At 35.1% G+C, this 13384-nt stretch overlaps 1 protein-coding gene across 1 annotated transcript; it reads right to left on the bottom strand.

The window, feature by feature from the left end:
- Positions 1-2938: 2938 nt before the first annotated feature.
- LOC149241503 (polygalacturonase-like) lies at positions 2939-12913 on the bottom strand. The gene is made up of 10 exons (XM_089370568.1): positions 12896-12913; positions 12626-12787; positions 12111-12241; positions 11856-12033; positions 11611-11634; positions 11254-11461; positions 10941-11022; positions 10735-10843; positions 10453-10569; positions 2939-3166 (listed from the first exon to the last, which is right to left on the bottom strand). Exons 1-10 carry the CDS (start codon positions 12911-12913, stop codon positions 2939-2941), a joined length of 1257 nt encoding a protein of 418 aa, XP_089226694.1.
- Positions 12914-13384: the final 471 nt, after the last annotated feature.

Here is a 13384-nt window from a genome sequence, read left to right as displayed (position 1 = left end):
CTTGCAGAACAGTTTGAAAATTGTGCAAATTTTTTATATACAAATAATTTAGTAAATTATTTCTATTTTTTCTATTCATATCTAAAATCATCCTTATGATTATTTAAATTTTATCTTTCTTTTTTTTTAATTTATTTTCAAGCTCTTTTTTATTCATTTGTCATTATTTATTTATATTATTTTATTTGCATATATTATCATTATTAGTAATTCTAGATACTTTCATTTAGTAAGATAGTAATTTTTTAATTGATTTTCAAAAATATATATATATATTTTTCTCAATGTGACCAATAGCTATTTTTAGTTATAACTCTAAATATTTTAAAAATATTATATTTATATATTTAAAGTAACTAGATATTTTATATAATATAAATTTTAATTAAACCCATAGGGTGTAGTGTTTTTTCAACGCACCTCATGTTGTAAAGGTTATAAGTTCGTGTTGTAAAGGTTATAAATTTGATACTCTATCTGCACAAATCCATTCATGCGTAGGGCTGGTGTGGCTGAGGACATGGCTGGTGTGGCCAAGGACAGGGCTGGTGTGGCCAAGGACAGGGCTGGTATGGCCGAGGACAAGGCTAGTGTGGCCAAAGACAAGTGTTATCCTAGGTGCTTAGATGCCTCAAGGTTGGACCTATTGAAACCACAGTCATCTTAAGACTCACATAAGCTGTCTCTCTCTCTAGATTGATTATTAACTTACAAACTAAAAAAGTATTATCAAAATTTAGCTATTTTCAATATTGAAGTATTGCATTATTTTCTCTATTATTAGGCATTTTCATTTTTTTAAATAAATTTATTATCAAAATTTATTAAATTCTTTTTTTTTTACATGGAATGAAAGTAGTAGGGGAAACTAGCGTGCAGAGGTTTGGTCTCGTGGCCAGCGGACGATCTGTTAAGTCGTCCGTGCCAATGTGCAGGTCATGAGTTCAAGTCTCGTCTTACCCGAGGGTTGTTCTTGCGGGCTAGGCTATTCCTCCTAGAGGTTATAGTGGCATCCGGTGGGATTCGACCCCGTGTAATGTGAGTACGATACCACCGCCGTTGCCGATTCCGCTGGTCACCAAAAAAAAGAAAGTAGTAGGGGAAACTGGGAGCACTTCATCGTGAATGTTAAATTGAATGGCAGGTCATGTTTGCGGGACACAAGGTAATTAAAGAGTCAAACCCAGAACCAACAACAACAAGAACCTCGTGTCTAGGTCTACACCACTTGGGCTAACTCTTGAGAATAAACCAATTTTTTTTGATTTATTATAATCATTTTAAAACCTAAAATACACCTTTTATAAAAAATAAAGTTATTATCATTAAATTCTTATTCGTCTTTATAATTATCTTTTATAATAATTTTTTACTGATTATAATTTTGGGTTTGATATTTATTTAACAAACTGATTATAATTGAGTTTGATATTTGTTCATTTATTTATTAAAATATTCATAAATATTGAATCAAGAAAAATTATTTTTTAAATCAATTTTATGATGTAAATTATTACAATTTGTTTTTTTTTCATAACAAAAATATATAATATGTTTTTTAATATAAGCCCTTCTTTTCCCCAAATTCTCAATAATATTTACCAATGATTATACATTTAAAAATTTATATCCATCAAGTTATTATTTTTTAAAATTATGTATTTAACTTTATTTATGTATATTTTAATGGTTTTATCATTGTAGTAAGTATATGATTATCAACTCCATTTCACCTAAAACTAAGATTTGAATGTTTTTTCATTTTTTTCTCTCCATTTATGATTTAATAATTTTTCTTATAACATTTAAGATAACATAATTAAATCCCAAAATATATATATTTGAATTATATATCATTTAATTCAAAATTATTATTATTCTTTTTAAATTTGTATGAATCTAAAGTTATTTTAATTCTCAATCTATTATATATTGAGAAAGACTAAATTCTAAGTACAAGTAGTAATTTTGAATATAAAGTATTGTAAAAGATTAGTATAAGATGTAAACTAATTGTAAATTTGACATTCATATATACCAATCTTAATTTGCAATATAAAACCATTTAATATTGAAGTAAGAGGCATACAATTTATTGAACTAACTGGATATATTAGTAATAGACAAAAATAAATAAGCATAACTAACATAAACACTTACTCTGCACAAATAAGAATTCAATTTATGCTTAAGTTTTTTCCTACAAGATAAGCACTAAGAACTAGTTTCAAATATGAATATACATAAGATTTTATTTCAGACAAACAAATTATTTCAAATTGAGGAAAATATTGTTTTTCGGGTCAAAATTACACACTTTATTTATAATCATAGAGCTTTTAAATTATTAGTATTTTAAATATATGTTTTTAAATTTTCTATATGAAACTAGATAAAATATGAAAAAATTGGAGCAGTATGATCTGGATTATCCATAGTACTATGTTCATTATGTCGACGTTTCGAACCCCAAAGGGGGTCCATCATCAGGACAAAAAATGAAAGATAGATTATCAAATAATAATTGTTAAATATGATAATAATTTATTGTAATTATTTTCAATATTTTTAAATATAAGTTGTTTTCTGGGAAATTCACTTAGCAAGTTTGTGAAAATGTAAAGTAAATGTTAATACAAGATTCAATATCTAAATATTTGGGATATTAAGTCATGGCATTGTACTTAGTGGTAGCGATATGAATCAACCATCAAAATATATATAAGCATATAATACAATATCTTAGTCTAATATAATAGAAAGTAAGTAGACACAAAGAACCAAATTGAACTCAAATTAATCAAGAAAACAATATAAATCAATCTTGTTGAATTTAGCAATAATAATATAAATGCATATTGTTAAATTTGGCCATAACAATATAAATGAATTTGGCCATGTTTTATTGTGAAGCTTTTGAACAAATAGAAGGACCGCACTAGTCTTTAAGGCAGCTGGGTGGCGAAGTAGTCCCCAAAGCCACTCCCAACGCATTGGTACATATTGAATTTGCTGCGTTTGCAGCCGTTGAACTTATGTGAACATTTTCCAAAGTAATTCCTGTGCACGGAACTGTTTCGCTGCACGAAAAATTCACAGCCACATTCGTCGATGACGTTCCGTGGATGTTTTTAAAAGTGACATCCTTTATTTGTACTGCAGATGACTGCACACAACATCATCACAAACATTATTGCTGATTTCAAACTTCAAAACCAATATGTCCAAAAGATATTGCGATAATCAATATGTCTAAAAATTATTGTGTTATATCATACTCGTGACTTCTATGCATTTAACATGTCAAAAAATTATATCGCATACATGATTACTGATTCCAAACTTCAAAACCAATATCCAAAATTTGTTTATAACTACAATAGTTGTAACTAATGATGCTAAAAATAATTAATTACGCATTTCAAGCCAGTAGACACTAAAGGGAAACAAATTGTACTTTCGTGCTTATTATATGCACATACACCAGTATTTCAGAATTAGCGACATATATGGGAACTATATACCCACGGACTTCGAACTGACATTTCAAGAACAACTGGAGCAAAATCCAATCTTAAAAGTGACAAAATGACTATGATTCCCATTTAATTAAGATTTGTGTTTGTCGGGAATTTCTGGTTATTCCAAACAAAATACAGTGGAAAAATCCTTTGTTTCCACTGTTCAGAATTTTCTGATAAATTCTGAAACAACAAAAATATGAACAAAGAGTAATACTCTGTTTTCTGATAATTCAAAAACACAAGAACAGAGCATAAAATAATACTCTACTTTGCCTCAGGATCAAAAATTGATCAAAATAATACTTTGCCTTTGACACAGAAAAATACTCTGTTTTTAGCTCAGAAAAACAGAAAAATTCGTTCTCTGGAAACGGTGTTGCAGCAACACAGTTTTTTTTCAGTTGTTGTTCGTAGTGTTGCAGCAACGCTGTTCGTGGTGTTGCAGCAACGTGAATTTTTTTCAGTTGTTGTTCGTGGTGTTGCAGCAACGTAAATTTTTTCAGTTGCTGTTCGTGGTGTTGCAGCAACGGGGATTTTTGACGTCAAGTATTTTTCGACTTACGAGAAATTTTTTGACAAAATAACTTTTGGTGAAACGGAAACGCACAGAAAGAAATTTCTATTTATGAAAATAAACCAACTGACGAAATAAGTCTTCCTCACGTAGAAGGATCTTCACAAAACATTATGCTAAAGAGCATCTTCCTCTTGACAGAGGGATTACAACAGGAACGCTTCAGTTCCACAAAACAACTATCTCAGAAAATTTTAGCACTGTTGTGCAATAAAAAAACTCTCTTGTTCTACACTGCTGTGTGTTACAAAAGGACTTTCAATCTATTTCCTCTATCTATTTCTACACTGCTGTGTGCTCCCCTTTGCTCTCTATCTCTCACTTTTTTCTACTTCTGTTTCTGTTTCTATTTATAGTGCGGGAAAGGGTCTTCACCGCTTTAACTTGCTGATAAAGTTTCTGCTGCTCATGATTAACAGATTTGATCTTTTGCTGTATTTCTTGAGTCGGTTGTGCTGAAACCCAAGACTGATAAATGCTACGTCGGCTCGAGGCTGGTTCTTTTCTCTTTCAGCCGTTCTGCTCATTAATATAGTTGCTGAAAAGTAACGGTGTGGCTTTGGATCTGATCTTCTTCCTTCTGGAAACACAAAAATAATTAAAGAGTGAAAAGATGGTAATGGCGGTGACATAAAAAGATCGGGAGAAAATGTGGGGCGCCGGATCACGACAAATGAATAAAGTAAAATAGTTGCTGCTGCTGCACAGCAGTTGGAATTAATATTCCAACACTCCCCTTTTAATTTCAACTGCTGGGTTATCAGTCATACCCAGAAGTTTCCTTAAAAACTCAAAACTTTTCTGATCTAATGGCTTTGTCAGAATATCTGCAACCTGTTCCTGAGTCCTGCAATGTTGTAAAATGATTTCTCCATTGTTCACCAATTCTCTGATGTAGTGAAACTTTGTGTCTATGTGTTTTGTTCTCTTGTGGAATACAGAGTTCTTGGATAATGCAATAGCTGAGCTATTGTCACAAAAAATAACTGTTGCTATTGCCTGCTCCTGGCATAGACTTCTCAACATTCTCCTCATCCAAACCGCTTGACATGTTGTTGCTGTAGCTGCCACATACTCTGCTTCTGCTGTAGACAGTGCCACAATTGGTTGTTTCTTGGAAGCCCATGAAATGGCTCCTGAACCTATGTGAAAAATGTAACCAGATGTGCTTTTCCGGTCATCTACACTTCCAGCCCAATCACTATCTGTGTATCCAACTAAATCTGAACATTCTGAAACAGTATAAAATATGCCATACCTTTTTGTACCTTTAACATATCTCAAAATTCTCTTTGCTGCCTGCCAATGTGTTTCTTTTGGCTTCTCCATGAATCTGGAAATTAAACTAACAGCATACATTATGTCTGGCCTAGTTGTAGTCAAATACATGAGGCTGCCAACTATGCTCTTGTACACACTAGGGTCAAAATCTTTGCTGCTGTCTTCTTTGCTGAGTTTTAATCCCATCACTGTGGGAGTGATTGCTGCTTTGCTGTCCTGCATGTTAAATCTGCTCAACACTTCATTTACATATTTTGCCTGTGAAATAAAAATTCCATTTTTATTTTGATCTACTTCTATTCCTAAGAAGTATCTCAGCAAACCCATGTCAGTCATCTCAAATTCTTCTTTCATGACTGATTTGAAATTTTCAATGAGGTAGTCATCATTACCTGTAAAAATCACATCATCAACATATAACACAACAATTAAAATTTTACAGTCTTTTTCTTTGATGTAAACAGTGGGTTCTCCCTCACACTTCTCAAATCCGTTCTCCAGTAGATAGGAATCTATCCTACTGTACCACGCTCTTGGTGCTTGCTTCAGCCCATAAAGAGCTTTCTTCAATCTGCAGACTTTGTGCTCTTGGCCTTTCTTCTCATAGCCTAGAGGTTGCTCAATGTAAACCTCTTCCATTAATACTCCATTCAAGAATACTGACTTCACGTCCATTTGATAAACTTTCCATTTGTTTTGTGCTGCTATGGACAGCACTGCTCTTACTGTTTCCATTCTTGCAACTGGTGCGAAAGTCTCCTCATAATCTCTCCCATACTGCTACTTGTATCCCTTGACAACAAGTCTTGCCTTATGCCTTTCTATCTTGCCTTCAGCATTACTCTTGGTCTTGTAGACCCATTTAACTCCAATGACTTCTTTACCTTTTGGTAGATCAACTAAATCCCATGTCTTATTTCTTTCTATGGCATTCATCTCCTCATCCATAGCTTCTATCCATTTCTTATCTTTAATTGCATCTTCGAAATGAACAGGGTCATCAACATGACAATACAAAGCAAACAGGGAATTCATTCCTTCATCATAAATATCACTTAAATTTCTGAATTTCTTACCTCTTTCATTCGGTGTGCAAGTGCTTGTAGATGCACTTGAATTTCTTCCTTGTGGTGTGCTTGGAGAAGCACTCTCATTTCTCCTCAAGGGTGTCTCTTGTTGTTCTGTTGTTAGCGCTGTTGTTTGGGGATGTGTTTCAGCCAACTCCTCATCATCATCATCATGAGACAAACAGTTTTTAACATTAACTGTTTTCTCTATGCTTCCATCCCAAGCTTCCTCTTCAATAAATTGAACATCTCTGCTCACAAAAAACTTCTTGGTGGATGGGATATATAACCTGTAAGCTTTGGATTCTTCACTGTATCCAATGAAAATACATTTCTCCCCTTTGTTGTCCAATTTCTTCCTTAGCTGATCTGGAATGTGTGCATAAGCCACACAACCAAAAACTTTCATGTGGGAGACTCCTTGCTTTCTCCTACTCCATGCTTCTTCTGGCACTTTGTTCATCACTGCTTTTGTAGGACATCTATTCAAAATATATACTGCACAGTGTACAGCTTCAGCCCAATAATCATTTGGCAAATGCTTTGCCTTCAACATGCTCCTCGCCATATCCATGATTGTTCTGTTTTTTCTTTCAGCAACTCCATTTTGCTGCGGGGTGTACCTTACTGTAAATTTCTTATGAATTCCATTTTCTCTGCAAAAACGTAAAAATTCTTTGGAGATATACTCACCTCCTCTGTCAGTTCTCAAAACCTTGATACGCATCCCACTTTGATTTTCTACAAGTGCTTTGAAATTTTGGAATTTTTCAAACACTTCACTCTTATTCTTCAGAAAATAAACCCAAGTCTTTCTGGTAAAGTCATCAATAAATGTTAGAAAATATTGGCTGCCTGCAAGTGATGGAGCTTGCATCAGTCCACATAAATCTGAGTGGACAATTTCTAAAGGTGCTTTTGCCCTTATGCTTTTCCCAGTTGGAAAACTTTCTCTGTGTTGTTTTCCCAATATACAACCTTTACAAAGGTTGTCTGGCTTTTCTATCAATGGTAATCCTCTTACCATTCTTTTTCTACTCAACAAATTAAGACCTCCAAAGTTGAGATGTCCAAACCTCAAATGCCACAACCAATTTTCATCCTTTGGTACGCTTTGGAGAGCCTCTTGTGTCACTGCTGCAATTACTTCTTTATTTTTCAGATCTGCCCTTATTCTGAGAAGGAACATCCTGTTCCTTGTCATCTTCACTTCAGCAATACAACGTTTGCTGAGTAATTTGTCCATGATGGTGCATACATCATTCTCAAAGAAAACATTGTTACCCTTCTGAACAAGCTGTCCAATACTCAAGAGATTACACTTCATTCCAGGAACATAATAGACATCTGCTATGGTTTTCTTTTCACCTTTCTTTGTAAATATTTTAACTTCTCCTTTTCCCATAACAGAAATTTTACTATCAGTCCCAAGTGTGACTTGTGACTGCACACTCTGATCTAAAGCAGAAAACAGGGCTATGTTTCCTGTCATATGGTTGCTGCAACCAGAATCTAGAAACCATATATCTTCACTGTTTGTTTCAGCCATATTACAAACTAACAACACATTATCTTGACTGATATTTTCTCTAGTGATATTTGCACTAGATCTATTACTCATATCATGCTGCTTTTTCCTACATTCATTTGCATAGTGCCCATATTTTTTACAATAATAACATTGGACATTGGATTTTTCATACCTTTGTCCTTGAGCATGATGTTGTCCACTTTGCTGACTGCTGCCATGACCTTGGTTCTGATTTAGATTGCTGCCTCTTTCTTGAACATTTGCTAGACTGTTTCTTCCGCCTTTGTATTGGGTTCTTCCTCTTCCTCTCTTGTTTCCTCTGCCTTGACCTCTTCCTCTTCCAAATGACATCTGGGTCTTGAAGGCTTGCTCTAGAGATGAGTTTTCATTTCTACTCAACCTCTGCTCATGTGTTATCAGTGATGCATGAAGTTCATCAACTGAAAAATTTGAGAGATCCTTTGTCTCTTCTATGGTGGTGACAATCACATCAAACTTTGAGGGTAGGCACCTCAATAGTTTCTCCACAATCCTCCTTTCTTCAAGAGTTTCTCCATGAGACCTTATCTGTGTGACCAAACCAATTGCTTGTGTGAAAAATGAGTTAATATTGTCTGACTCCTTCATACGCAGGTTCTCAAAATCTTTCCTCAGCAACTGTAGTTTTGCTGTCTTCACTTTCTCCATGCCTTGATAGGCTGTCTTGAGAGTTTGCCATGCTTCTCTGGATGTATTAGCTGCTGCTATCCTCGGAAACACACTCTCATGCACTGCTTGATATAAGAATACAAGGGCTTTTGAGTCCTTCTTCTTATTGCTCTTCAACAGCTCTTTCTCTGCCTGAGTTAATCCAATAAACTCTTCGTCATTTGCTGGCTCTTCAAATCCATATTCAACAAGTTCCCATAAATCATGTGAGGCAAACACGGCTTTCATGGTTATTGCCCAGTAATCATAATTTTTCCCATTGAACTGTGGGAGTTGGGTATTAAACATACCCACGCTGGTGCTGGCCATTCTTGTAATACTTGACTGTAAAAAAAAATCACTTAATTGTCTTCAGCAGCTACACAAAAAACTAATCTGAAAAATACCTTGACAGCGTTTTCGCTCTGCTGGATAATTTGCTGCAGCAACAAATCTTCTTTCAGCTTCTTTGATGTCTTCAAAGAGCCTGGACAAATCTCTGATACCATGTCGGGAATTTCTGGTTATTCCAAACAAAATACAGTGGAAAAATCCTCTGTTTCCACTGTTCAGAATTTTCTGATAAATTCCGAAACAACAAAAATATGAACAGAGAGTAATACTCTGTTTTCTGATAATTCAAAAACACAAGAACAGAGCATAAAATAATACTCTACTTTGCCTCAGGATCAAAAATTGATCAAAATAATACTTTGCCTTTGACACAGAAAAATACTCTGTTTTTAACTCAGAAAAACAGAAAAATTCGTTCTCTGGAAACGGTGTTGCAGCAACACAGTTTTTTTTTCAGTTGTTGTTCATAGTGTTCCAGCAACGCTGTTCGTGGTGTTGCAGCAACGTGAATTTTTTTTAGTTGTTGTTCGTGGTGTTGCAGCAACGTAAATTTTTTCAGTTGTTGTTCGTGGTGTTGCAGCAACGGGGATTTTTGACGTCAAGTATTTTTCGACTTACGAGAATTTTTTTGACAAAATAACTTTTCGTGAAACAGCAACGCACAGAAAGAAATTTCTATTTATGAAAATAAACCAACTGACGAAATAAGTCTTCCTCACGTAGAAGGATCTTCACAAAACATTATGCTAAAGAGCATCTTCCTCTTGACAGAGGGATTACAACAGGAACGCTTCAGTTCCACAAAACAACTATCTCAGAAAATTTCAGCACTGTTGTGCAATAAAAAAACTCTCTTTTTCTACACTGTTGTGTGTTACAAAAGGACTTTCAATCTATTTCCTCTATCTATTTCTACACTGCTGTGTGCTCCCCTTTGCTCTCTATCTCTCACTTTTTTCTACTTCTGTTTCTGTTTCTATTTATAGTGCGGGAAAGGGTTTTCACCACTTTAACTTGCTGATAAAGTTTCTGCTACTCATGATTAACAGATTTGATCTTTTGCTGTATTTCTTGAGTCGGTTGTGCTGAAACCCAAGACTGATAAATGCTACGTCGGCTCGAGGCTGGTTCTTTTCTCTTTCAGTCGTTCTGCTCATTAATATAGTTGCTGAAAAGTAACGGTGTGGCGCTGGATCTGATCTTCTTCCTTCTGGAAACACAAAAATAATTAAAGAGTGAAAAGATGGTAATGGCGGTGACATAAAAAGATCGGGAGAAAATGTGGGGCGCCGGATCACGACAAATGAATAAAGTAAAATAGCTGCTGCTGCTGCACAGCAGTTGGAATTAATATTCCAACAGTGTTGTATATGCTTTTCCCACGGGTATGCTATGAAAACAACATCGAATTGGCAACAAAAGTTAGCTGATCACCTGAGTTTTGCATGGCGAAGACGAATCGCAATAATATTGATCAATGACAATCGGGTTCCTAACATTATCAACAACTATGTCCTCAAATGTGATATTCCGTGCATAGACAGAACCACCCTGAATATTTAGAAAAAGCATGAATTCCGTTATAATCGTGGTAGATAATTAAGATTAATATCAATTACAAACTGTAATGGGTTGTTGTTTCATAGTGAAAATTTCAAGAGTCAATTTTAAGATGAATAGAAATAATTAAAGGAGCCATACACCTGTTAAACCAACCTGCCAAGTCTTGATTCTGGCTCCGTTGGATGTTTCGACAAAAGTGATGTTTTGGACTAGAATGTCATCAATTTTGGCTTCTTCTCCATTCTTTCCCAGGCTTCCAATACTGCACAAAAGAAGAAGTACAATTAAAATTGATTCTTAAAGTCTCCTATGACTGTATTGTATTTTCTACAGGATAAGATCCAAAATACTTATCTCACCTGATGCCATGGCCTGGGCCACACTTTATGTTTTTGATATTAATAGTAGATGAGCCCGACGAAATGGAAATGCAATCATCCCCTGATATAGAGTATTTATAATCATAGTTAGCAGAACCTTTTATGTTTATTATGTGTTTTTAAATCTAAAGTTTAAATAGGTAAAATTAAGGTTTGCACTTATAGCAACGTTAAGATAGGTCTAAGCTAGATGGATATATACTAAATTATTATTAAGCTATTGGATCTATGATAAATGGGTTTATGTGAATGAACAAATTAACGCAAAGCAGTGAAATTAATAGTTTCCAACCTGTCTCGATGACACAGTTGTCGATTTGGGCATTCTGAACTCTTTGTATATGAATACCATCAGTGTTTGGGCTATCCTCAGGAGCTTGTATCTGCAACCCGCTTAGTTGGATCTCTGAAGAGTCCACCACTGCGAGATGCATCTGTTGGCTATTGACAAATTGCAGATTTCTAATCAAAACATTCGAACATCCAGTGATAGACATTGCCTGTAAGACCAACGCATAATCCAAACCCATTGCATGAGAACAGCCGCCTCCAATTAAAATTTACAGAAAAAATAAATAAAAAATAAACTATTTATAGCATCGTGTCTCTCTTCAAGCAAATAAACAAGGTGATCAGGTTGGAAACAAACCGTCGGAGCCGCATCGAGGCAACCCTGCACACATGAACATTTTTGATGATTAATATAAATTGAAGCAGATGGTTTACACTTGTTGTATTGATGTTTAATGCTAAATGTTAAGAGTTGGAGAGATGAGTGCGGATGGTGCTAGTGGGTGGAGTCGTACGTGGATATTCAATGGAGGAGAGACGATGGAATATTAGAGAATGCGACACAATGGTGACAAAAAGACCAGGTGAAATAGAAATGCTTACGTGTTGTTCGTGCACTTTGCAGGACTTCGACCACCAAGCCTGGCCTTGACCATCAATGACACCACCACCTTCTATGGTCAACCCAGATATACCAGAAAATCGGAGCCACATACCGCGTTCATTGCTATTCCATGCAGATTGTTGATTGTTGATTGGGTGCAAGTATTGTTCCTTTAATCTGCAAATTATCTATATCAGCATGCCCTGTGTCTATTATCATCACGGCTATACAACTCAAAATCCAACTTTCTTAACTCTAATGAAATATGATACTTACAAGGACCAAGAAATGTCACTGGCGTAACTAGAGATTTCTTTCCCGACGGTACTTGGAACACTGCATCGGAAGGTGCCGTGCATGCTGCTTGCCATGCTTCTTGGAATGCCTAAAATAACAAGAAAATAACAATAAACACCGAGTTAATAACCACAAAAGAAGAAATAATCATAACAATATTAATAATTTAATTAGTCACATTTTCTTGTCGTCCGAAGAAAAGATATTCACATCAATAAGATTTAATTAGATGTAAAAATTTTAATTAGATTGCAAAGCATAAATAATCTATCTTTCCAAATTTCACTTATAGTGAGACGTATATAAAGGAACAGGTAGTATGTATTCTGGAAGTTTAGAAGAAAGAAAAACCCATTCCCACTGCAAAAATCCCGCAGTGACTCGAAGGGGAAGGTATGCTCAGTGCATCAAACTTTGCACGAGTATGAAAAGAATATTGAACATATATAATAATTGATTAAAAGGTAGTCACCGTCCGATCATCATTTAGACCGCTGCCATGTGCACCGTAGTCCATGACATTGAAGATCGGTGAAGCGCTGGAATCACTTTTGCTCAGCACCTTTCTATGAGTAGCCCAACTTGAATCCACCATTAACAGGGCCATAATAGTAACAGCTGAAGCGAATGTAGCCTGCAAATAATTTCTTTGTTAAAAGTGTCTTATCATTTTCTCACACATAGAGAATTAGAAATCATATTGTTTGCAACCTACAGGACAATAGTGTGCTTTAGTCATTACCAATGATTTAAAATCCATTGCGAAAATTTTGAAGCCGAACCGTTGTTGCAGCCTACAGGTGATCGAAACTTGTTTCATGGCAGGGAGAAGAAGCAGGATTTTATAGTGCTAAAAGCCATTTAAAATGTATTCCTATCTCTTTTTCGTTTGCTTCTTCTTCTTTCTACCTTAGGGACTCGATTTGGTCCGGTCCGCTTTATTTTTTTTTATGACCGCACTGTGCCCATTAAAATTGACTTAACCGTACACATTTTTAATGTCACTTGGTATTTGCAAACTATTCATTATCTTCCTTCCCACAAAATCATCAGTGTGTCGCTGTCTGTCAACGAACTGATCGTACTTATCCGTTTTTTGGTCAATGCAAGTATTTCGTGTTTGTAGAGAAAAGTTGAGAGAGAAAGAGGATGTGTGTGCATTTACTAGAAATCGTAGGTGTGGCGGAAATATGACACTGCCTAAAATCACAACGTCCCTTGGTTGGTTTCT

This window comes from Pinus tabuliformis, chromosome 8 (assembly GCF_031772625.1).
Source record: "Pinus tabuliformis cultivar Carrire ecotype Pingquan chromosome 8, CPIR1, whole genome shotgun sequence".
Classification (NCBI taxonomy): Eukaryota; Viridiplantae; Streptophyta; class Pinopsida; order Pinales; family Pinaceae; genus Pinus; species Pinus tabuliformis.
The sequence above is the reverse complement of the archived record's forward strand: the minus strand, read 5'-3'. Positions and strand labels throughout refer to the sequence as shown.